General features: G+C 46.8%; 9 protein-coding genes across 10 annotated transcripts; 4 read left to right on the top strand and 5 right to left on the bottom strand.

Annotated features, from left to right (window-relative positions):
* Positions 1–861: 861 nt before the first annotated feature.
* SPPG_06160 (uncharacterized protein) lies at positions 862–2,185 on the bottom strand. Its single transcript, XM_016754364.1, has 3 exons — positions 1,512–2,185; positions 1,246–1,451; positions 862–1,172 (listed from the first exon to the last, which is right to left on the bottom strand). The coding sequence occupies exons 1-3, from the start codon at positions 2,143–2,145 to the stop codon at positions 1,011–1,013; spliced, it is 1,002 nt and encodes a 333-aa protein (XP_016606500.1). The 5' UTR covers positions 2,146–2,185; the 3' UTR covers positions 862–1,010.
* Positions 2,186–2,419: 234 nt separating this feature from the next.
* SPPG_06159 (uncharacterized protein) lies at positions 2,420–3,496 on the top strand (the record flags this gene model as incomplete). Its single annotated transcript, XM_016754363.1, has 8 exons — positions 2,420–2,465; positions 2,530–2,545; positions 2,644–2,701; positions 2,771–2,890; positions 2,970–3,044; positions 3,106–3,163; positions 3,233–3,289; positions 3,354–3,496. The coding sequence occupies 8 exons, from the start codon at positions 2,420–2,422 to the stop codon at positions 3,494–3,496; spliced, it is 573 nt and encodes a 190-aa protein (XP_016606499.1).
* A 295-nt stretch (positions 3,497–3,791) lies between these two features.
* SPPG_06158 (uncharacterized protein) lies at positions 3,792–4,774 on the top strand (the record flags this gene model as incomplete). The annotated part of the gene is made up of 7 exons (XM_016754362.1): positions 3,792–3,899; positions 3,964–4,189; positions 4,252–4,277; positions 4,337–4,404; positions 4,468–4,540; positions 4,603–4,691; positions 4,753–4,774. 7 exons carry the CDS (start codon positions 3,792–3,794, stop codon positions 4,772–4,774), a joined length of 612 nt encoding a protein of 203 aa, XP_016606498.1.
* Positions 4,717–6,735, bottom strand: SPPG_06157 (uncharacterized protein). Its single transcript, XM_016754361.1, has 5 exons — positions 6,422–6,735; positions 5,999–6,272; positions 5,738–5,936; positions 5,342–5,674; positions 4,717–5,267 (listed from the first exon to the last, which is right to left on the bottom strand). The coding sequence occupies exons 1-5, from the start codon at positions 6,599–6,601 to the stop codon at positions 5,024–5,026; spliced, it is 1,230 nt and encodes a 409-aa protein (XP_016606497.1). The 5' UTR covers positions 6,602–6,735; the 3' UTR covers positions 4,717–5,023.
* Positions 6,736–7,182: 447 nt separating this feature from the next.
* On the top strand, positions 7,183–8,386 carry SPPG_06156 (uncharacterized protein). The gene is made up of 3 exons (XM_016754360.1): positions 7,183–7,812; positions 7,907–7,929; positions 7,989–8,386. The coding sequence occupies exons 1-3, from the start codon at positions 7,205–7,207 to the stop codon at positions 8,174–8,176; spliced, it is 819 nt and encodes a 272-aa protein (XP_016606496.1). The 5' UTR covers positions 7,183–7,204; the 3' UTR covers positions 8,177–8,386.
* SPPG_09353 (replication factor C subunit 1) lies at positions 8,037–12,759 on the bottom strand. The gene is made up of 23 exons (XM_016757512.1): positions 12,715–12,759; positions 12,528–12,608; positions 12,413–12,446; positions 12,307–12,334; positions 12,058–12,234; positions 11,836–11,992; positions 11,418–11,775; positions 11,294–11,363; positions 11,143–11,230; positions 10,748–11,088; positions 10,577–10,681; positions 10,322–10,508; positions 10,180–10,269; positions 10,008–10,124; positions 9,848–9,933; positions 9,739–9,786; positions 9,538–9,675; positions 9,330–9,477; positions 9,130–9,275; positions 8,971–9,072; positions 8,744–8,906; positions 8,531–8,682; positions 8,037–8,465 (listed from the first exon to the last, which is right to left on the bottom strand). Exons 1-23 carry the CDS (start codon positions 12,715–12,717, stop codon positions 8,219–8,221), a joined length of 3,066 nt encoding a protein of 1,021 aa, XP_016606495.1. The 5' UTR covers positions 12,718–12,759; the 3' UTR covers positions 8,037–8,218.
* Positions 12,760–12,827: 68 nt separating this feature from the next.
* Positions 12,828–14,662, bottom strand: SPPG_09352 (uncharacterized protein). Its single transcript, XM_016757511.1, has 10 exons — positions 14,425–14,662; positions 14,121–14,365; positions 13,925–14,048; positions 13,783–13,868; positions 13,629–13,719; positions 13,427–13,569; positions 13,302–13,367; positions 13,190–13,234; positions 13,083–13,129; positions 12,828–13,020 (listed from the first exon to the last, which is right to left on the bottom strand). The coding sequence occupies exons 1-10, from the start codon at positions 14,526–14,528 to the stop codon at positions 12,910–12,912; spliced, it is 1,062 nt and encodes a 353-aa protein (XP_016606494.1). The 5' UTR covers positions 14,529–14,662; the 3' UTR covers positions 12,828–12,909.
* Positions 14,663–15,286: 624 nt separating this feature from the next.
* SPPG_06154 lies at positions 15,287–19,030 on the bottom strand. Of its 2 annotated transcripts, none has more exons than XM_016754358.1 (5): positions 18,335–19,030; positions 18,000–18,267; positions 17,005–17,945; positions 16,804–16,924; positions 15,287–16,744 (listed from the first exon to the last, which is right to left on the bottom strand). In XM_016754358.1, exons 2-5 carry the CDS (start codon positions 18,140–18,142, stop codon positions 15,817–15,819), a joined length of 2,133 nt encoding a protein of 710 aa, XP_016606492.1. In that variant the 5' UTR covers positions 18,143–18,267; positions 18,335–19,030; the 3' UTR covers positions 15,287–15,816. The 2 variants fall into 2 exon arrangements, with proteins under 2 accessions (XP_016606492.1, XP_016606493.1); XM_016754359.1 differs by having other exon boundaries at positions 18,340–19,030.
* A 249-nt stretch (positions 19,031–19,279) lies between these two features.
* On the top strand, positions 19,280–20,139 carry SPPG_06153 (uracil phosphoribosyltransferase; the record flags this gene model as incomplete). The annotated part of the gene is made up of 6 exons (XM_016754357.1): positions 19,280–19,332; positions 19,391–19,428; positions 19,490–19,585; positions 19,661–19,703; positions 19,765–19,931; positions 20,000–20,139. The coding sequence occupies 6 exons, from the start codon at positions 19,280–19,282 to the stop codon at positions 20,137–20,139; spliced, it is 537 nt and encodes a 178-aa protein (XP_016606491.1).
* Between the last annotated feature and the right edge of the window lie 31 nt (positions 20,140–20,170).

Below are 20,170 nucleotides of genomic sequence, written 5' to 3'. Positions count from 1 at the left end.
CAAATCTTGTTGTCATGCTTGCGAAACTAGTGCGCACGGATGTTGAATACGCTCCTGATAGTTTACATAATCTGGTTTGGAATCGAATGCATTCCACGTGTCTGCACGTGATATATTTTCTGTTAAAACGGCCTAGAGGGAGATCATGCACTCTCTCTCTTCGTGTTGCACTTTATCCTCATCAAGAGACTCAAGCAAGATGAACCAGGTAAGATGTCCACTTGTAGATAGCAACCTACAAGGCTTGCTCCCGTATCGGGCAGCCCTTTTGCAACTGATGAAACGCATATGGATGTCACGATTGTGTCTTAGACTCATCGAGTCGTTGCTGACACAACATATGTCTGCCTTCCTCCTGATCCGCAAAATCATATCCTGATTATAGAACTGGTGGTCGATTCGTCTACATGTACTAATCATTCTGGTTCTATAGTTTCTCGCAGGCACGATGACGATTGACCAAATACTAGTGTGCATGGCGACCTAGATTGCCACCAAATTTTGTGCAGCTTACGTCCCTTGCATGCTATAGTAGTGGTCTCGGCTTGCGAGCTCTGGGGTAAGTAAACTATTGAGGCCTGTGTGCAGGGATGACGAGTAAAAGGGTACCGCAAAAGTGAGCCTGGGACCCGCCTCGTGCGGATGAACCCACCTGGGACCTTTTGCTTTTATGGTAGAACATTCGCCTTTGGGCGCGTCTGAGCACACAGTGGGTGTAAAAATGTAGAATTTAAAAGTTATTGACAATAAATAGACTTGTGCCGTCTTTGCTGTATGTCTATCCATTGGTATGACGTAAAGGGAATTTGGTTTCAAAATGATTTCACGATGGCGTATTACCATAGTGCCTGCGCCAAGATGTTTTCTTCTTTTGCAAAAGTTCCGCCCGCAGCGGCTATTCCATCACGTATATTAATGCAAATTATCTATTGGCATCAGTGCCCGCCCCCCCAGTGTCAGCCCTCCCATAATTTGATAATTTAATCGTATCATATCTACACAATCACTGGTCATAATTTGAAGTGTGAGGCAGTCGATTCGATGAGTTCTTCCTCAGGTCGCTCCTCACTGCGCATGTCGCCCGGATGTACGTCCGATGGATTGTCTGCTGACTTTCGTAGCTGGATTATCAATGGCGTATGCACTGAGAGGAGTCTTAGATGTGCTTTTCGCTGTTGATGGGTAATGTTACACGGATGAGCATCACATTGACAACAAAAGATTATCACTGGCATTGTCACCTACCCGACGTCTGTTGAGCGCCCAGTCCACTGAGCGATCTGTGTCTCGCAATAATCTCAAAAGCTTCATTGCTCCTCTATGAGATACGGCGTATGCATGGGTGCAGAATGATTCTCTGGCTTCACGAATGCTGTGAACCACCTGACCACCGTTTCTGGTGGTGTACATGGATCTGTATAGAACGGGACCTGCCTTGTTGAAGCAGTGTCCTTCATAATAAAGAGCCGTCAGCAGAGCAATAGCATAACGAGAAGCAGTGTGCCAATTACCCAAATAGACAATGTCCCACCCGTCCAGCCCCGTCGTTGACTCCAAGCCTTTTTGCAACTGTGCCCATATTTCCTCAATCTCCCACTCAATATCCACGTCATCCTCCATTACTAACGCACTCGACAGATTACTTGCGACGACATCGCTCCAAATCTTCATATGACTGCCCCAACACGCCAGCTCAGGTTCTCTTAGATAACCGCCAACATTCAACCACCCCCTTTCGTGAAGTAAATGTCGGTATGGCAGGAGCTCAGATGAGGCGGGGGTTAACGCTGGAACAATGTGCACGTCGAGGTTGAGAGAGCGCACCAGTGTCTCCATATACGCCCGTCGGTCAGTGCGTGTAACCAGGTTGAGAACATATATACGTGAAAATCCCAGCGTCGATGTCCCAGGTATATGAACGGTTTCGGTAGAAGTGAAAGGAGCGAAAGGGAGGTCGAGGCGGACTTGAATCTCGGAAGCTTCCTTCCAGGTGGCATGAAAGTTGAGAACGTGCGTGAATCTCACGAGCAGCGTGCAAAACACGAATAAAAAAAGGAAAAGTGGTGGTCGTTGTAAAAGAAAAATACACGTACGCTCTCGCAAGAAGGAACGTCGAAATGGTTTTCGAGGTACTACAGACACCATCCTTCATTCCATCTGCCGATGGACCGAACGTAAAGCGCGCGATCCTACCAGGATCGGGGAGCGTGCAGGATTATGAAGAGCGTTGTTGGCTCGAATCCTGACGTTTGGAGACAGAGCCAAATTCTTCCTAAAATGGGTAAATGATTAAGCCTCGTCACGTGTGAACTCCTCGGTGTTCCGACGACAAGTGTTTGTTGTTGAGCTTCTTTGTTTCTAGCCGCTTTTTATAACAGCCTCATCTTACCTGCAATCGGCAGACAGTTACTCTCCAACCATGGGAATATTCAGCTTTGAGGACCAATTACTTCAGTATGGGCAATGTAAGTAAGGGCCGATGCTTGTCTCAAAGTCGAGCGTACTCAAAACGGTCTTCACTTTTATCAGACCACAACAACAAGTTGTAAGTATAACTTTCCCAAAGCCGAAGGAGTTTCGTCTCCCCGACTTCCGGCTGGATGCTCTGACGACGTTTAACGTTCCCGACTCTATTTCTTCAAGAAACCAACTTATACATGTTGCCTTTGTTCCCACTATATTGTGGACCACGATGGTTTGGGTTCGTAACCGCATACATTTTGCCCTCACGTTGTTAGAGTTTTAATTTCTTCATGCGTTGGAACGACAGCTCACTCAAACGGGTGAAGTCGCCGACTGGTCCTTGTCTTACATCTGGCCTCTAAATGGCGCCTTTATTGGCATCGCGATCTACAGTCTTTACTACATTGTCCTGGACCCTCTTGCCGGGGTGGGTTGGGATTACTAACTCTCTTGGCTTTCATTAGTTGATTAGTTGATGATATAAGACTAATGTCATCTCGTCCCAGACCCTATACGCTCCCATCCTTTTTGGACTCTGCGCCTATGCCAATGTCTGGGCTGGCAAGGATGAGATCGCTGGGGTAAGAGGGCTTTTTGATGCTGTGGCTTATTGCCGATTAAAAGCTGACGTATAATGTGTAGGTGTCTCCTCAAATGGCGGCAACGATGATCCACGTTGTCAGCTGGATCATGCAGTTTAGTGAGTGAAAAACTGACTCATGTGGTGATTTCTTTCTTTGGAGACTGATCAATTGCTATCGGCTATTAGTGGGCCATGGTTTCGCCGAAGGTCGCGCGCCCGCGCTATTGGATAATCTCCTTCAAGGTGACTAATTGCCGGCATCCATTGCAATGTACTGTATTACACAAGCTCATGTTCTGGTTTTTAGCTATCGTCCTTGCCCCCTTCTTTGTATGGGTGGAGGTTTTGTTCCACTTGGGTTACCGTCCTGACTTGCGCAAGCGTCTCCAAAACAAAATCGACACTGCAATTCTTGAATGGAAGAAGAGTAAGAGCAAGAAGGTCCGTTAAGAGGAGTAGAGTAAGATTTCACTTTGTTTAGGTGGAGGTATAGTTAGTCGTATGGTTATCAACGTTTGTGGGGTATTTTTGTGCCTTTATTAGTTCTGTGGAAAAATCTTTGCAGTATGTTGGCTGGTATCCAATATAGGTGATGTTTGATGTTGTAGTTGAAGGATTAGTAGGATAGGTTCTCGATTACGTGTCATGGTCGGATGAGTCATCCACGCTTCGTTCTTGCTGCAAGGTCAGAGTAACTCTGGAACAATTACTGAAAGTCAAATTTCATTGCACATTCTTCACAATAATGACGGCACCAACTCACGCAGAACTCGTCGCAAAAGCCCAACGCCTTGTCCGGGAAAAAGATGCCCTGGAAGCCCACATCCGTGAACTCGAGCAAGTCCTTCAATCCGTCTGTAAACCAGAATGAATTGTTTGCAGCACCATAGAGGCTCACAATATATTTAACCAACCAGCAAGGTGTTGGCATGGATGACCCACTCACAGATGCAGCAGGATTTCCCCGAGCCGATATCGACGTTTACCAAATACGACATGCGCGTGTAGAGATCATTCGAAAGAAGAACGACCTGAAGGCTATCATGAAAGATATCGAACAAGCTCTGCACGATGTACATGCTCAGGCAAAGTTGGAACCCACTGTGACTGCCGCAGAGACGCGCGAGAGAACGACGATAAACGGTATCTACCGGTTTTTGAGATGGTCGTAAATCTTAACGAAAAGCTAACTGGATGGCTTCCAGATGACAATTTGAAACCCTTTGCGCTGGTACCTTGTTTATACATTTTTGAACATTGCGGCTGTATCTAACTGTTTTGGTGAATTAGGTTAATGGTGTCGCACCAGATAGTCCGGCAGATGAAGCTGGGATGAAACGGAATGATCTGATTCTCCGGTATGATAGCGACATGTAATCAGCGCTAATTACACTGAGTGAATAATACCTTTCTATACAAAGATTTGGCACTGTCGATGCAACACATCGGGAAGGGCTCAAGAGGCTCTCCGATCTCGTGGCAGGGAGTGAAAACGTATGTCACCGTCAGGCTGGCTACCGTGTTCAGACGGCTAATCAGCACCCTTGGGCTTCCAGAAACCGATTGATATACTAGTTCGGCGGGACGGAACTGTCACAGCACTAACAGTTACCCCCCACAAATGGAGTGGAAGAGGACTGCTTGGGTAAGCGACAGAGGGATATCATGAAGCTTTCCAATAATGTTCATTGTTTCCTTTCCTGCAGGTGCCATCTGGTACCAAGTTGAATGTCTAGATCTGTTGATTTCTACGCAATTCCTGTGATGAAATGATAATTCTAACTACGTTGCATTTGCTCGACTACCCAATGGAAAAATTCTAGTCTAGGGTAATTGGTTGCTCTGATGCGGGGCAAATTCATGCCGCCATACGATTTTCGACAATTTCATCGCATTGCAGCAATTTCATCGCATTGCAGCAATTTCATCGCAATGCAGATTTTCTGACATTCGATTTGCGGAAATGCACATCCTATATTATCCGTAGTAATCGAGGAACCATAGAATAGCACTGGCAATCACTAAGAATAACAAGACCCAAATTCTTGCATCGCCAAAGTGCTTTTGTGCGCTAATGAGCTGGAGATTCGCATTCTTCACACTTTCGGTACTCCGCCAGGCATCATCATACAAAAATCCGATGGTCTCTGATTGGGATTGGAGTTCGTGACTAAGTCGTGAATGCAGACTAGAGATCACATTGAGGGATTGGGTTGTTTCTCTGGCGGGACAACAATGCGAGCGTGTCAGGATCGGCTCAACTTGCGTTGTTCAGCCCAACAGCATGTAACTTACCGCACTTGGTCAATACTACTTTCCAGCTCCTCCAGTAATGCCGCATTCTCGGATTCCAGAAGCTGTCGTTCCTGGGGTTCCAGTTGGGACGCCACATCATTGTCCTCCACCCGCTCCTGCAATGCAAGGGCCCTTGAATCCCTTTGATCAAGAGACTCTGCCGAGCTTGATTTAGAACGCGGCAGTGGGGTGGGATTTCCTCCCGTTAATGAACTGGTGAGTTTCGATGTCAACTGGGCAAGAGAAAGATCATGAGCGTCTTCCTGTTCGGCGGTAGCAGGCGATAGAGGTGTCGGCCGAGTTTTTGTAGCATTCACCCCTTTATAGAAATATCTTTTGCATGTAAGGTCGATTAGCCACTAGATCCGTTCCTTACATTTCATCCATAACACCTACGTGTCCTCCCGACTAAGTCTTCGCTGCATCAAACGTTCTTGCATATCCTTCTGGATATTAGAAACGTCCATCAATCGTTTCCGGAGCAACCATATGACTGAGTTTCGGTGTTCACGAAGCATCCTCTGGTGCAAATCTTCATCAGTACTCAGAAATGAAAGTAGAAAGGCCGGCTTTGGTGGGGCATTCGACAGATTTTCTGAGATGACACTTCAACATCAGACCCTGCATCGTCTCAAAGTGAAAAAGAAAGCACTCTACCTCCAAGCTGAGACAAAACTGCCACCCGCTTTAGAAATGTCTCTACGAGGATCTGTGTCTGCATATCTAGCTCCACACGCTGCTTATCCGTCATATTTTTGAGTTGCGGGAGCATCTTCAGGAGGGGCAGAGTATCTTTTTGGCGTGCGTAATGCTCATCTGTCGCCAGTTCGCCTTCTGAAAGTGGTTTCGCGGACGTCACATGCCGGCCAGTGTCCAGATAGTACTTTCGGGCTCGCAGGAGAAAGTACCGGAGTTGATTGACATGCTCCAGCTGAAGACGTTCTCATTAGTGACTGCTTTTCTTCACAGTCCTTTCCAACACTGTTGAAAACGCTATCCTTCATAACCCATATCTCCACCGGATCTGAATTTCTACGCCCGCATTTCCTTTGTCACTGACTGTATTTCTACAATGCTTACCAGCCGATATGCCTCTTTCAAGAAGGCATCCCCACGTTCACTGTGAGATTTTCGCCTCTTTTTTCGCAGAATGGAGGTAGCAGAGATATTGGCATTATTAGGTGCACCTTCGTGTGCCAAGGAGCGAGCAGCATGTCGGGATTTAAGGATGGCGTAGAAATCCGTTGTCAGATCGGGCATAGTAGAGATATGTGAGACGGTGACCACGTATGTTGTACGCGTCGTCTCGCACACATCTTTTTACACTATGAGCTTTGAGGTGTGCTGGCACAGGAATATAATGAAAGTATGGGACATTTTACTTTTATTTGTCTTGAACAAAAGGATAATTCCCTTTCTTCCCCGCCCTCCCTCAACCCGGCGGGTATCATTGGGGGCCCTTTCGGGCGCGCAGCTGCTCCGTCCACACGCAGATTCTGTCAGTCGGGTACGTCGCTCATCAAAGCCCTCCCTCAGCACAAGCTTCACTGGGACCCACACGAAGGGGCGTCACTTGCTCCTACCGCCGCAAGCAATCAGTCTCTGACGACCTGTTCCGGGATTCGAACCCGCTCTGTTAAGGTGCACGTCGGCGCCTTAACCCCTGGGCTACCTTGCCCAGGTAAAGAGTTATGAACTCGTGTGTATTTTAAGGGGGACGTACGCTTCCCCCTGCCCATCGTAGCGTTCAACGCGACGAGGAACTGACAGGACGCGAAGGACGCGCAGCATGTAGGCACGTGAGGATCACGCGTTCGAATGCTACGAGATCAGTTGCAAGCAGCAGAGATCTCTGAACCCAACATGCCGACACTGGACCGCCTCATCCTGGACTTTGACGAAACTATTACTACCAGTGATACTACACCTGTAATAGCCTCCACCGCCAAACGGCCCACCACATGCCCGGCCTGGTCCTCTTTCCTAGACGCTTACCTGGAGAACTACAAAAACCACACCCCGCCAGAGCCGACCCACGATCCACCAACCACTGAAGACTTGCTTGCTTATCTCGACTCTTACAAGTCCGTCGAGAGAGCATCAATATCTAGAGTCATAGAAGCAGGCGCTCTCCGCGGGACAACGCGAGCAAGTCTTTTTGCGGCGGGGGCAAGTGTTCCTACACAAAAAGGATGGGCCGCGTTCGCAAATTGTTGGTTGGAGAACCGATCGAATGACGTCGCTCTCTACCTATCCTCAGTCAATTGGTCAATGGATATTATTCGTGGTACTTTGAATGCTGCTAATATATGTATTCCTGACTCCAATATTCTCGCCAACGATCTGGAGTATGACAGTCATGGCATATCCACCGGTGGACTTTCTGTACGCTTCATGACAGGATCTGATAAGTTGCGAGGTTTGCAAGAACGCTTAGAAACTCTAGATGGTTGTATATATATTGGAGACAGGTAAGCAGAACATGCCAAGCGTATCGTAGAACCACATCGTTGCTTTTCAAGACGTTTGATTTCTCCTTCGCACATGTAAACCATCTTTTTTCAGCGTTTCGGACATTCCCTGCATGCGTAAGACTCTTTTGGTAAACCATCAAATCTCTTAATCGTTTATTAAGCTTCATGAGCAGATGCCGCTTCTGTTGGAATACTCATTCGTCCGAGTGATTCCGTGTCAATGCTGTGTGAAAAGTATGGTATTCCAACCCGGCCCCTTCCCAGCCAACTAGACGAATGCCAAGCAGGCGTAATATATATTGCCAATAACGGTTGGGCGCAAATACACGCATTGGCATGCCCGAATGATAAAACCCTTTAGAATGGATGCTAAAGAACATGCACATGGTTATGGCAAGGCCATCTATCTCTTTCTGCCGCTCCCAGACGCTTTCCCCTTTCCTTTAGCCGATGAAGTGCGGGCAACTTTCTGCTTTATCAATTTGTCACCGGCAATGTCATCCTCATCATCAACTTCATCGTCGTCCGCTGCATCCACTTCGTCAACCTCCACTACGTCCTCCAAGTCTGGTACTGGCCCTGGGGCCGGCTTTCTGGCCTTCGAGACTGTGGTAATCAAGAGGGGGGTGGGATGCGTTGTCTTGTTATACCTAATGCGAAAGGTCAGTAAGCTCGGGCACAGCGCAACTTGCAAGTTAAAATCCTATCAACATACGTTCGTGTGAATGAGGATTTTACAGACGCAGGAATTTTGTTGGACATTTTAGAAGCAGCGTTGGGACCTACGCCTAGCTCCATCACTGTGTCCCAGTCTTCCCGTGTCAAATAATATTCATCCATAGTTTTGATCACCGCGTCAATCGCATCCTGCATACAAGGAGCTCGTAAGAGTCCGCAACCACCAGTGATAGGATACAGTTGCACCTACCGCTCCATCGTTTATAAGGGGCTTGGCCAAGCTAGGAGCAAGTGTCGGCATGTAGTTCAACCGCACCTCGCTCTTATTGCCAGATATATGCAGACGCATGTGAGTTTGGATCTCCCGCAGCAATCGAATGTTCTTTGAGTACTTTGAGTTCTGACCAAGCCATCTGGTAGAATATAATACTTCAGAGCCCTGTAGCGAAAATGTGACGCTGTGCAACGTTTTCGTACCCGGCAAATTGAACTTGTCCACCTAAAGAACCATGCGTGAAGAAACACGGACGAACAGTAGACATCACGGCATGGACTGGCATTAGACTCCAGTTTTGAGTGCTGCGTGATAATGACGAATTTAGACATGGCAGATGGCTACATAGTGCAATACCCTACCTGCGCTGTACATTATCCACTAGATCCCCCAAGGAAATGGAATCGGACGCTTGTGCTATGCAAGACAGCGTCTCAAAATCGACAAGTTTGTTATTGTTGCCATGCAAATGTCGCGCGATCGCTGGGCTCGTTTTGGCATAGTTTTCCTGCCACAGGATTACATGATCGGCATTTGACAGGATAGTCACGCACTTTCTTACCTGCACCATTAACGGTATCAGACTAAAATCTTGGAAATATAGTTCAATTCTGTCCGAGATAGTACTCGACGTCGTGACCGAGGCACTGAATAGCTTAGCAGTGACATCAAATGGTGTCATTGCCGAGTTCTTCTCCCAACCCTTAGCCCTATCGCCAAATATCAAAGTCAGTTACAGCGCTTCGACCTATTCTTGCACGGGGTATTACATTTGCTTCGATTGATCGTAGGTCATGATATTGTTCGACAATCGATAAGTTGACAGTATGTTCAAGATTTGGCGGATATCGGCAGATGTCATTGCAACCAATTCTGCAATCACATTTGGTTTCAATATCAACCCTTCGCTGTCATCGGCGATACCTTATTAGTTCGATGCTCCGAAATGTATAACAGGAGATTCTACGAACCTCTCGGCGATGTCACGTATACGCGCTTCCACTTGAGCTGCCGTGGGTCTTTGATGGACCATATCAGTGTATCAAGTCCAAACTTGGTAATACATATCAAGTCACATACCTTCTAAACCGCAGATCGAAACAATAGTTTGCTAGTGACTTGATCTTCGGCGACTGTCGATCGTTACAAATACAAATAATTGGAACCTGCAATATATGGCCATCAATACCAAGAAAATTGCTTCCAATACCGGATGATAAAAGACTGACTACACGGTTACCTTTGTCTTTTTGATGAGTTGGATCAGTTCCGCTGTGCCGCCACGGTCACCTCCAGACATACCATCCACCTCATCCATTACAAGAACTTGTCGCTTTCCCGTCCGCAACCCTCCAGTCTACGAATATAAATGAATAAATCGTGCAAAGACGTGAAGCTGTAGGATATCTAACCTTCTTGCCATTACTGTTGGTCGATCCATTTTCGGAAGAAGAGAAAAACTCCGTGACTGCATGACTTCCAGTGCATTCTCTGAATACAGTCTGAGAAAAGTATCAGATCTAGTGCGCAATGCAATGGGCAATTAACACTTACATCGAGAGCCTTCTTGCTCCGTGTGTCACTTGCATTAAACTCCAACACATCGTACCCCTCTATGCGCGACACCAGATGAGCTGACGTTGTCTTTCCAAGCCCAGGAGGACCCGATAGAAGTACTGCTCGAAAGCATGATGCTTCATCGCCCCCTTTCCTCTTAAAGTCATTCGCCCGATAGCTGTCCCTGTTAATTTCAACAGTTGAATATCACACAATAGGTTACTTGTTCCGACCAAATGCCCGCTAGATTACCAGTTCTTCAGCCACGAGGCCAATTTCTGAATCAGTGTTGTGTTCCCAATCACTTGCTTATAATTTTCGGGCTTGTATTTGTCCGTCCAAAGTTCGGCAGAAGCACTATTTTCATGGAAGCACGATGAGACCACAGTCGATGCCAATCGGATGGGAATCTGGATAGCTTACCTTTTGCGCGGAGTGACCCTGGCAACAGCTTGCGGCCTATCTGTAATGTCGTTTGCCGCTTTCCCTTTACCTTTTCCTTTGGATTTGGGAGTGGTCACCGCCGCCGACGTCTTTCCGGGAAGTGTTCTAATCAGCTCAAACAATCCATCTTCATCCAAAGTCTGTAGTTTAAGCTCCTTTGCTTTCTTTAGCTTGGATTCTCCCGGCTCCTCTCCGACAACGACATAGGACGTCTTCGAACTTGGTGCTCCGGTTACACGACCGCCATGGCGTTTGACCAAACTGGCTGCATCATCCCGCGATATGGAGGTTAGTTCTCCGGTGAACACAAAGGCCATTCCCTGCAATCATGTGATTAGAGAGGTAACTTGCGATGCATCCGGTGGGGCACCAACCAATAAGCAGTTCTCTGCCCCTTCCGGTACTTCTTTTGATCCAGGTGCCCTAGGCCCTGCAGTTTGCTTTTGCTTATACTGTGCATAGCTATCGAGCTGAGTTAGCCATGCGCTAATACGCTCAAAGCATCGGTTATTCACATAAACCTACTTAAATTTCTTTTTAGCTGGCGCTTCGACGTCTCCATTCTCTATTTTCGTTTCAATTTCCTTTGCCGTTTCTGTGAATTCTTTTAATACCGTCGTTCAGTAGGTGTGCCATCTCCTTTGCATACCGGTTTTCAGGGGCGAGGGAGCTGACGGCGCTGATTTTGCTGGGGACTTCTCGGCAGTCGACCCCTCGCCATTCTGCCGGACTTCCTTATCCCAAGGCATCCTGCGCTTTCCTGGCTGAGGATCATTCTTCAGGGAGTTGTCAGCACCCGCCCTCTTCTTCCGGGCCGGACCCGCATGATCTTCGTCGACCTCGGTATCCTCTTCATCATTATCCGATGGTCTTCTCTTTGCCGGTGGCTTTGTAGGTGTCCGCTTTCTATTCTTTTGATCATTCTTTGCTTGGTCGCTGCTTTGAGTTTGCTTCACTTCCACCAACTCTTCATGTTCCTGTAATTCACCAGAAGTCACCCCGGTACCCTGATATCGGATTTTAGCTAATAGAAGTATTTCCATTTCTTCATACTTGAAAAGTCGAACCTTTGGTGAGGTACTTTCTGTAGAGGGTTTCACAACAGGTTTGCTGGCAGATCTCGGCTTTGTGCTTCGTTTAATCTTTTTCGAATCGCCAAAGAAGACGTTTGGATCTACTTCAGGGGCTTCTTCCGTCACTAGTCTTGGCCTCTTAACAGATGCCCTTCAGACATGGCATGAGCAACAGATGGGGTCAGTCAACTATGAGTGTTATTACTGGTACAATACCTCACTCGTTCCGTGGATTTCTGATCACTTTGATTGCGCACTTCACTCACTGGTGTTCTCTCTTCTTTCGCTTCCTCAGTTCCTTCGTCATCTGATTCAATAACGGCCCGTCCTTTCCTCCGTTTTGGGGCGTTATTGACATCGTCTCTGCCAAAGTATTTAGAAGTCCTTGGTAAGCTGTGTACAGAAGCATGGTCAGTTGTGGGTTTCGTTAGGGTTAGGATTGAGGGCTCAAACGCCGTCACATACGGAGCAACATCAGCGTCCTCTGGGTTTTCTAAAAGTGGACGAATTTAGTGAGTACATTGAGATCTCATCACCTCTTTGGAACCTCCACATGTCAAATGTTGCTCACCTGTCGAAGGTGCCTTGGTTGACTTTGGTCCCGACTGGAAGTGGCAAATATAACAGTACAGCAGCCATATGAGAAACCCTTGTGACGCAGATGTTTGCAGAGCAGTCCTACATACCTTTACTGCAGCTGTTTTTTTGCTTCCTTCTGAGGCGGTAATCGGCTTGGTATCTTTCCGCTGGAAGAAGTTGCGAATATCCTGGTAATGTAACCCGTTCAAAAGTTAAGCATCTGGCGTACTTTACGGCCATACAGAGACCTGGTGAAGCAAATATACGCAGGTAGAAGTACCACAACGAGCTTACCATGGCGTCGCCCAGATCGCCTTTTGGATGGGTGCAAGATGTCCGTCCATATGTACGAACAAAAATGGTTACATTACATTGCACGTCACACTAACAACTAGGTTTTGCCATACTTTGCCTTAGGAATACGATCTATTGTGCACAATGCAGAACCCAGCCACCATGAATAGTATGAAGATTGAACTACTTGATATGCTATTCAACAGGCTTCTTTGGTGGGATAGGAAATCGCTTGATAACCTTCATTGGGCCATTCCTTTGCCAGAATTCTGTCAAAGTCGCAGCAAGCTTATCTGGTTCATCTTCCTATTGAAGGCGGCAGAGCATTCAAATTGCGCCAGGTTAGGATACATGTGGGGAGGACGTACCTGGATCGCATGCCCTGATTCAGGATGTAGGACCAGCTGATATTTGCCTTCCATGAAGCATAAAATTGAGTTGCATATCTTTTGATGAATTCTTAACTGTACAGTACCTTGCATTTGTCCAATAGTTAGAGGTGTGTCCAGACGGTCAGTGCCTTTCGTCGACGTACAGACGTGAGGATGTACCATATATGGAAACGGTAACCCAAAATGGAACATTACCAGCCAATACCAGCATGCGGGCACATCGCACAGCCAAAAACTTTGAAGACAAGTCCTGAAACCATCCTTCAAATAGCAGAACGTCAGTAAGCAATTGGTCTGTTTTTGATGACAAACCTAGCTACCTTTCCAATACGGCTGAGAGGCAGAGAGATTTGTCTTCCACTCATAATGTGTCGTCTGACCTTGGTCACTGATGACTGGTTTCAATTGTGGGGGAACGGATATTCTAGCGGATTCCAAGTTCTTTATGCTTCCAGACTGTAGGCTACCATGATACTGGGGTGATGAGTTTAGATTCATTAAGAAGGAATTTGATCACTGTACCTCCACTGAATGGCCGCTTGAAGTGAACTTAACCTGCTTGGTCGGTTTCGCAAGTATACTTCCATGTGCGCTAGGGACTCCATAGCCGTTCCTAATGTAACCGTCAGACCATGAGCGATGAGCCATCTTCTCCAATATAGCCGAAGGTCCCCACCTTCGACAACATCAATGATGGCAACACCAAGTAAATTCTTTATACTATTTCGTGTAGCAGCATCAACCACCACGGCTCCGCCCATGCTGCAACATGGTGAGCATCTGCAATACTTCGAGATCACAAATGAAGCTGCACAAACCTGTGACCCACCAACACGACATCAGATGGCAGCTGTTTGTCGTATAGCACATCCATAAGATTCGCCATATCCTGCGATAAGCGCTCAAGGGACAGGTCACTGTCATCTGATGTTCTTGTGTCGCCTTATTTAGAGAAGAAACATAAGACATTGCCCAAACGTACAGTAAAGGGGATCTGCAATCCAAGTAGAATACCATGGCCGCGACAATCGAAACATAAAATTGAGCATCCGCCGATAGTCTGTTTCTTCAAAAGCCTCGCAACCAGAGACCAGGATAGCGCTGTATGCCCGCCACCGTGATGGAAGACGAATAGAGGACCTGTCGCTGATCCGGTCTGGTAGACGCGAAATGTTGCATCTGATGCTGGTACGTGAACGTCTCGCGAGGTTTCAAAAAAATCAGTCCAGGTCGCAGGATGAAAAGTCCCTACTTGAGATCTAGAGATGCTGGTGAGCGTTACAGGTCAGTAATGGGATTTTGCGCGTAATAACGCAACCTGGCAGCATCGTTCTCGACCTCAAGAGTCGATGCAGCTCCTCCCGTGGGACGGGATGCGGGTGCTATCGGGGGCTTTTTGAAGATTTCCTTTTGAAGGGACATGCCTTTGGAGATCAGCAGACAGTCTCCAACATCGGTCAGTGAACACGTGTCATCCGTCGCATCTTCTGAGTCGATACAAGTAAATACTCTAGTGCCTTTACAGCGGCGGAACGATATTGTTTGACTCTTTTTCTGGGATGGCTATTTATTGTGGCATATACGACGGTTTAGACTGAACCGTCAGCATGTCCTCTTTCCCAACAGATATTGCTTAATCAGCTCATATATTGAATTGTTATTTTAATCATGATATAATGCTATGTGAATACCATGTTGGATGTTGGTATACAGCTTTTGACTGTCATCACAGAAGGAACTCATGATCCAGATCATGTGAAGGAGGTGATGCTGCATAGACATTGTGAATTCATAGTTTATATTGAAATATCGATTTATGCTTTCCAAGTTGAATCCGAGGTTCTCGCCAATTTCCCAGCGGTAGCAAGTCAGGAACTTACACAGGTCAAGATTAGTACATAAATTGCTAACCAGTTACTAACTAAAGCTAGCAAGTGTGAATTTACAATTGGGCCTAGTAGCTGTAAGCCCCTAATGAATGGTTTCAAGCCATACAGCATGCCATTGTCCTTCAGATGTATCAGCAAATAAAGTTTACCAATATTCACCAGATGATTTGGTGCAAGCAAATGGTTGAATGTGCAATATACATACGCAAAAAACGTTCATATGCGGGCGACTACATAACGTGGTTGACTAAACCTTCAACAAAGGATGATACAGATGGTATACATTTACGATCGGGTAACAAGCAATGCATTAAGAGAGAGGTAAAGAGTTATCTATTCTCATTCCACAGATGATTCTATCAACACCTACGATCTCCAATGCTCATCATGACAGTGAGCGCTGTGTAATAATGCGGTGCTTTCCACGAACCCAATTTTTCGGCAATGGCAGAATGCTATCGTCCATTTTCACTCCTAACGGGTCCGAGATAGAAAGAAAACCATCTGACATGACACTTGCAATCTTTCACCTCCTGCTGAGCTATAACCCGCCACATAAATGGTCATCTTGAAGCCGACGTCAGAACTGAAAGATCTAATGTCCATTATCAGGTTTGTTTTGGTCGTAAGCACCATCAACAAGTTCTTCGAAGCCAGACGCGGATTGTCCATGTCGCTCTTCTTCGAATGAAAGTGGGGTATCAAAAGAACGCAATATCGTGAGATTAATGGGATATCATACAAGTGGGAACCACTAGATAAGACTATTAGCTTGTATGCATGTCATCAAGAATATATACATTATCTAGGTTAGTAACTATTTAAAATCCCTTTCGTCGCGGTTTCTTCTTCTTTGCGCTAGCAGGGCTTGATCCGAACGTTTGTCCTACTGGCTGACTTGAGGGTGCCAATCCAGTGGTACCTTGTGAGAGCAACGACCACCCAGTATGTACCTGTGGTTGAGACCAAGTTTGGCTAGGTATGCTGCTGGCCCACCAATCCGCGTCATCAGCTCCGCCACTGTAGCTACTCATTTGACTGCTGCTGAAGACGCTCGGTACAGATGTTTCCCCTGCTCCAAGGCTACGGCCATGTCTCCGCTCAGCTAGCCTTTCGAGAGCGCCGGCTTTGTCTCTCCGCTTTACACCAGCCTCTTGTGAATAGTCTACGGTAGATTCCAGCCCATAATATTTATCGGGATCTGTCCATCTCTTTCGCAGTTCCATGGCAGCTGCAGATAAACGAGCAGGGTGATCGGAGTACGGGGTGTAAAGGACACCGGCCTTGACGTGATCGCTAGACCGAAACTTATCCTCCGTATCAGACAATTCTGAATTGACTATGCCTGGCTCATGTACGCCTTCCATACTATGGTCTGTTGCTCCAGGCTTTCCATGAGGTTGCAATATCAACCGGCTTGCAAGATACGCGTCCCTCACTAATAACTCTCGGGCAATCTCGGTTCCATCAGCAACTGTGGTACTCGCAGTTGACGTATTGTTGTCCTCGCGCATATCAATAGGAAATAATTGTTCCATTTGTTTTCGTAAAACATCATGATCGCCTTCTCCCTGGTCAAGCAAAAGCTCCGCGTAGGAAATTCTTGATATCGCGGGTTCATCGTTCCCCAATGGTGGATTATTCGATTCTTCGCGCTTTAATCGATCAAAAGCGTAAAGATCAGGCAGGTTTGGTTTGTCGTCTTCTCCGTACGTAACAGCTTCTCCTTCAGTTGTAACCAACTCCCATCTGAAGCGCCATCGTTTAGCACTTTGGCACCTCTCTCGCTTAAATCACCTGATACTTACAACGTGGCTTGTCGAGTCTCCTTGCGAGATCTCATAGCCCACTGCCACGGTTCCTTGATTGCGCACAAACGGTCGATATCTATATCCGTAGTCGCCTTACTCAATAAGCACAACTCAATAGCTGAGACCGCAGAAACATTCAAATACCGAAACATCATCAGAATTGCGGATCTCAAAAGCCACAAAGAACGATTTACATACCTTTGGTCAACATCGTCCAGTCCACCCTTTCGTGATCCTTGTAGAGACCGGGCAAATTCTGTCGACGCACTTCCGACTGTGTTAATTCGGTGCCATCAGACTGACACATCGCAGAGTCGGTGTCAGGATTACTATTTTCCTCCAAATTCAACTGAAAAGGGGGAGACCTGCTCTCTGCTTCGGTGGTAGTGGAGGCATGCCCGTACCGTTCAAAAGAAACTCTACCGTCGTCTTCAATCTTCAAGACATCAATATGAGCGCGCTGATCCGGTGTGAATAACGTGAGGCCACGTAGCGGTGGCCATCCGGGGATTTCTTCATTCTCTATAAGTGCCTGCTGATGACCCCATGTACCGTAAGCGACTTTGGAGTACTTGTCCTGGGACGATTCATATCCATGCGGACGGAACCGGTTTAGTAACGTCGGCCGTGCAAATGAGGAAGGTGGTAGCGTAATCGATGGTGAGAAATGCTCGTAAAAGGACGACTTGATAGTCTGGCTCGTGTGCAAGGATCTATGGTTAAAAGCCATAATTTCCCCACGAAGACGAGTCCAGGTCACGAACGTCCAATCATGCTGATGATATCTGCGGTCTGCTGGGAGGAACTCAATCCCGATAGGAGGATCCCGATTATTTTGAAATTTCCATTGCAATAACGGACGACGTGGAAAGCGGATATCCAACAACACAGTTCTTTCAGAAGTGCACAGCACTGACTGGAAAGGCTCATCATGCTCACGATTAAATGCCCATATCCGTTCGTTACTGTCCACCTTAAATATGGGTGTCGGCATAATTCCGCGCGACCGAAAGTCAATTGTCTCTAAACGATTCGCGTGAGCTACCATGAGTGTACGGGGATGGGCACCAAACTCGCAGCTCTTCCATCGCAGGGGATACGACGAGGCATTATCGTCATATGTTGCAAGGAGCGTTGATCTAGATGAGATTTTAATAATTGAACAACCGATACTGCCTATAGCCAACCAATACCTGCTACTTGTTGGCTGATAGCCATCCCACAAATATAACTCTCCGCCATCGAAAACTATGGCTGCCTCATTTGCAAGAACAGGGCTGAATGTCATATGTAGCGGCCGTTGGTTGAATGTGACGACATCAATGAGATGAGGCATCGGAAAGTCATCATGCGGTGGCCAGTCCGCTAGCCCCGCATTTGAGGTTTCATCGACAGATAACTCCGACGCCGCACTGGTCGCCACGATCGCGACTGAACCATGATCGCGAACAGCAAGCAGTCCTGCACATGAATCATCAGCATTCAACGTTTGATGCTCTTTTAATAAATAATCCATATATGCATATACCTTACTTGATGTAGAAAGAGAAGGAGCGGTCTTGGAAGATGTCAGTTGCAAGATGGGATTTGCAAATGCTAGCTTGGCCCGGTCCACTGGTGTCACTACATCATCCGATCCTCCTCCATTCAATTGTGCGAAACGAACTTCATTCAGCACGTTTCCGCCAGGATACGCCAATACGGCATGATCCGAATACGGTGTATACACATTCAGAATGTTTCCACCAAACGGATCGTACACATACTCCTCCCGTTCCGTTTTTAGACTTTCCATAACCAGGCTTCGCATTAAATCACGAGGAATAAAAGCATCGTATGCGTTTGCTTCATGATACCGGACCATTCTCTCTACTTCCCGCTCTATTCGTCCTCTTGGGATCGGCTTCTCCCATGCGCGGCTTGGAGGTGTCACCTCTCCTGTGCGAGATGCCTTCAAAGTTGGACACCACCCGTCGTTCAATTGGAAGTTGACCTGTAGACCTGTTGTTTCTGTATCGACGAAGTACGCCCCGTTCAATGTACCGGTCGTCTGACACTTGCCAGTGTCTGGAAAGAGCCATGTTGGAAACTGGCTAGTGACGTCTCCTGCCCTCTCCCCCTCTTCTCTTCCAAATGTCAAGTTCGACTCTTGATGAGTTATCGTATCCTCCTCATCCCACTCCATTGCCCCCTACCTGAAATACAAATCAATCTCATTGATCGTCAGTAGGATCGGATAGCTCCGATCTTGCTCACACTGTCATCTTCTGTCAAGCACGTGATACACTCCACATATGGGTGAATGACAGATAATATTTAGTAAATTCTCCACGAACAAATTGGCCAAATTCCAAATAAGGTTAGATGAGGCTTTCTGGGGGATATCTTCAGCCATATCTCCCACTTTACAATTTGAGCCATATCGACATCAACACTAATGGCTCAGTCAGCGAGCTATAAACCGCCACAGCAAATGGTCATTCTGGAGCAGACGTCGGAACTGAAGGCTCTGATGTCCATTATCAGGTCCGTTGGGTTGTAATCAGCATTAGTAGGTTGTATACTAAACGAGTGAATCCATCAGGAGCAAAGATACGCAGCGAAGTGATTTCATTTTCTACAGTACGTTCGAATATGGGAACACTCATATAGGAATGGGTTTAACATTCCTTTCTATACGCAGGTGACAGAATTATCAGGCTATTGGTGGAGGAGGCTCTGAACCACCTCCCTTTCGTGGAGAAGACCGTGACAACACCAATGGGGGCGCCGTATAAGGGTATGTTGAGTCTACTTATGATGTACTAGCACATTTATTGCCTATCCTAATATATCGTACGCGTCTGTGCTGCAGGTCTGGCCTTCAAGGGATCCATTTGCGGCGTATCAATAATGAGGTAATGGAAGTAGAGTTTTGCTACTATTGCTTGCAACTTGCTTATAAGATTGTCAGAATAGAGCTGGGGAAGCGATGGAGCAAGGATTAAGAGACTGTTGTCGGAGTGTGCGCATTGGCAAAATTTTGATCCAGCGAGACGAAGAAACTGCCAAACCTCAATTGTACTACGCCAAGCTACCCCCAGATATATCGGAGCGCTTCTGTCTTCTACTCGATCCGATGCTCGGTAGGCTTTCTTGTTTGCGTAAATGCCCATTTACCTATTGTAACTGAATTTATGTCGGCAATGGGAAGCCACCGGCGGCTCTGCAAATAAAGCTATAGAAGTCCTTCTGTCGCATGGCGTCTCGGAGGAGCAGGTGATCTTTGTAAACCTGATTTGCTCTCCGGAGGGCATTGAAAAGGTGCTGCATGTATCCGCGATCAGATCGTAACCGCAGAGTTGATGATGGACTGGATGAGAAA

Source organism: Spizellomyces punctatus (assembly GCF_000182565.1).
Source record: "Spizellomyces punctatus DAOM BR117 chromosome Unknown supercont1.11, whole genome shotgun sequence".
Lineage (NCBI taxonomy): Eukaryota > Fungi > Chytridiomycota > Chytridiomycetes > Spizellomycetales > Spizellomycetaceae > Spizellomyces > Spizellomyces punctatus.
This window is presented reverse-complemented; position numbering and strand designations above follow the sequence as displayed.

Bases quoted from the DNA above. Each gene is read 5' to 3' on its own strand.
- SPPG_06154 (XM_016754359.1), bottom strand. From the start codon at position 18,991: ATGGAGTGGGATGAGGAGGATACGATAACTCATCAAGAGTCGAACTTG. The intron at 18,268-18,339 runs GTAAGGTATATG...ATTCATGTGCAG, and splicing joins TCCTTCTCTTTCTACATCAA to GACTGCTTGCTGTTCGCGAT. The intron at 17,946-17,999 runs GTATTGGTTGGC...AATCTCATCTAG, and splicing joins TATCAGCCAACAAGTAGCAG to ATCAACGCTCCTTGCAACAT.
- SPPG_06156 (XM_016754360.1), top strand. From the start codon at position 7,205: ATGCCGACACTGGACCGCCTCATCCTGGACTTTGACGAAACTATTACT. The intron at 7,813-7,906 runs GTAAGCAGAACA...ATCTTTTTTCAG, and splicing joins TGTATATATATTGGAGACAG to CGTTTCGGACATTCCCTGCA. The intron at 7,930-7,988 runs GTAAGACTCTTT...CTTCATGAGCAG, and splicing joins TTCGGACATTCCCTGCATGC to ATGCCGCTTCTGTTGGAATA.
- SPPG_09353 (XM_016757512.1), bottom strand. The intron at 12,447-12,527 runs GTATGTAGGACT...TGCCACTTCCAG, and splicing joins AAAAAACAGCTGCAGTAAAG to TCGGGACCAAAGTCAACCAA. The intron at 9,073-9,129 runs GTAGGGTATTGC...ATTATCACGCAG, and splicing joins GTGGATAATGTACAGCGCAG to CACTCAAAACTGGAGTCTAA.
- SPPG_06157 (XM_016754361.1), bottom strand. From the start codon at position 6,601: ATGCCCGATCTGACAACGGATTTCTACGCCATCCTTAAATCCCGACAT. The intron at 6,273-6,421 runs GTAAGCATTGTA...GAACGTCTTCAG, and splicing joins TGAAAGAGGCATATCGGCTG to CTGGAGCATGTCAATCAACT. The intron at 5,675-5,737 runs GTAGGTGTTATG...TACATGCAAAAG, and splicing joins AGACTTAGTCGGGAGGACAC to ATATTTCTATAAAGGGGTGA.
- SPPG_06160 (XM_016754364.1), bottom strand. From the start codon at position 2,145: ATGGTGTCTGTAGTACCTCGAAAACCATTTCGACGTTCCTTCTTGCGA. The intron at 1,452-1,511 runs GTAATTGGCACA...TTTATTATGAAG, and splicing joins GTGGGACATTGTCTATTTGG to GACACTGCTTCAACAAGGCA. The intron at 1,173-1,245 runs GTAGGTGACAAT...ACCCATCAACAG, and splicing joins GGGCGCTCAACAGACGTCGG to CGAAAAGCACATCTAAGACT.
- SPPG_09352 (XM_016757511.1), bottom strand. From the start codon at position 14,528: ATGTCCCTTCAAAAGGAAATCTTCAAAAAGCCCCCGATAGCACCCGCA. The intron at 13,720-13,782 runs GTGGGGACCTTC...CGGTTACATTAG, and splicing joins CATCATTGATGTTGTCGAAG to GAACGGCTATGGAGTCCCTA. The intron at 13,235-13,301 runs GTAATGTTCCAT...CGTCGACGAAAG, and splicing joins CCGCATGCTGGTATTGGCTG to GCACTGACCGTCTGGACACA.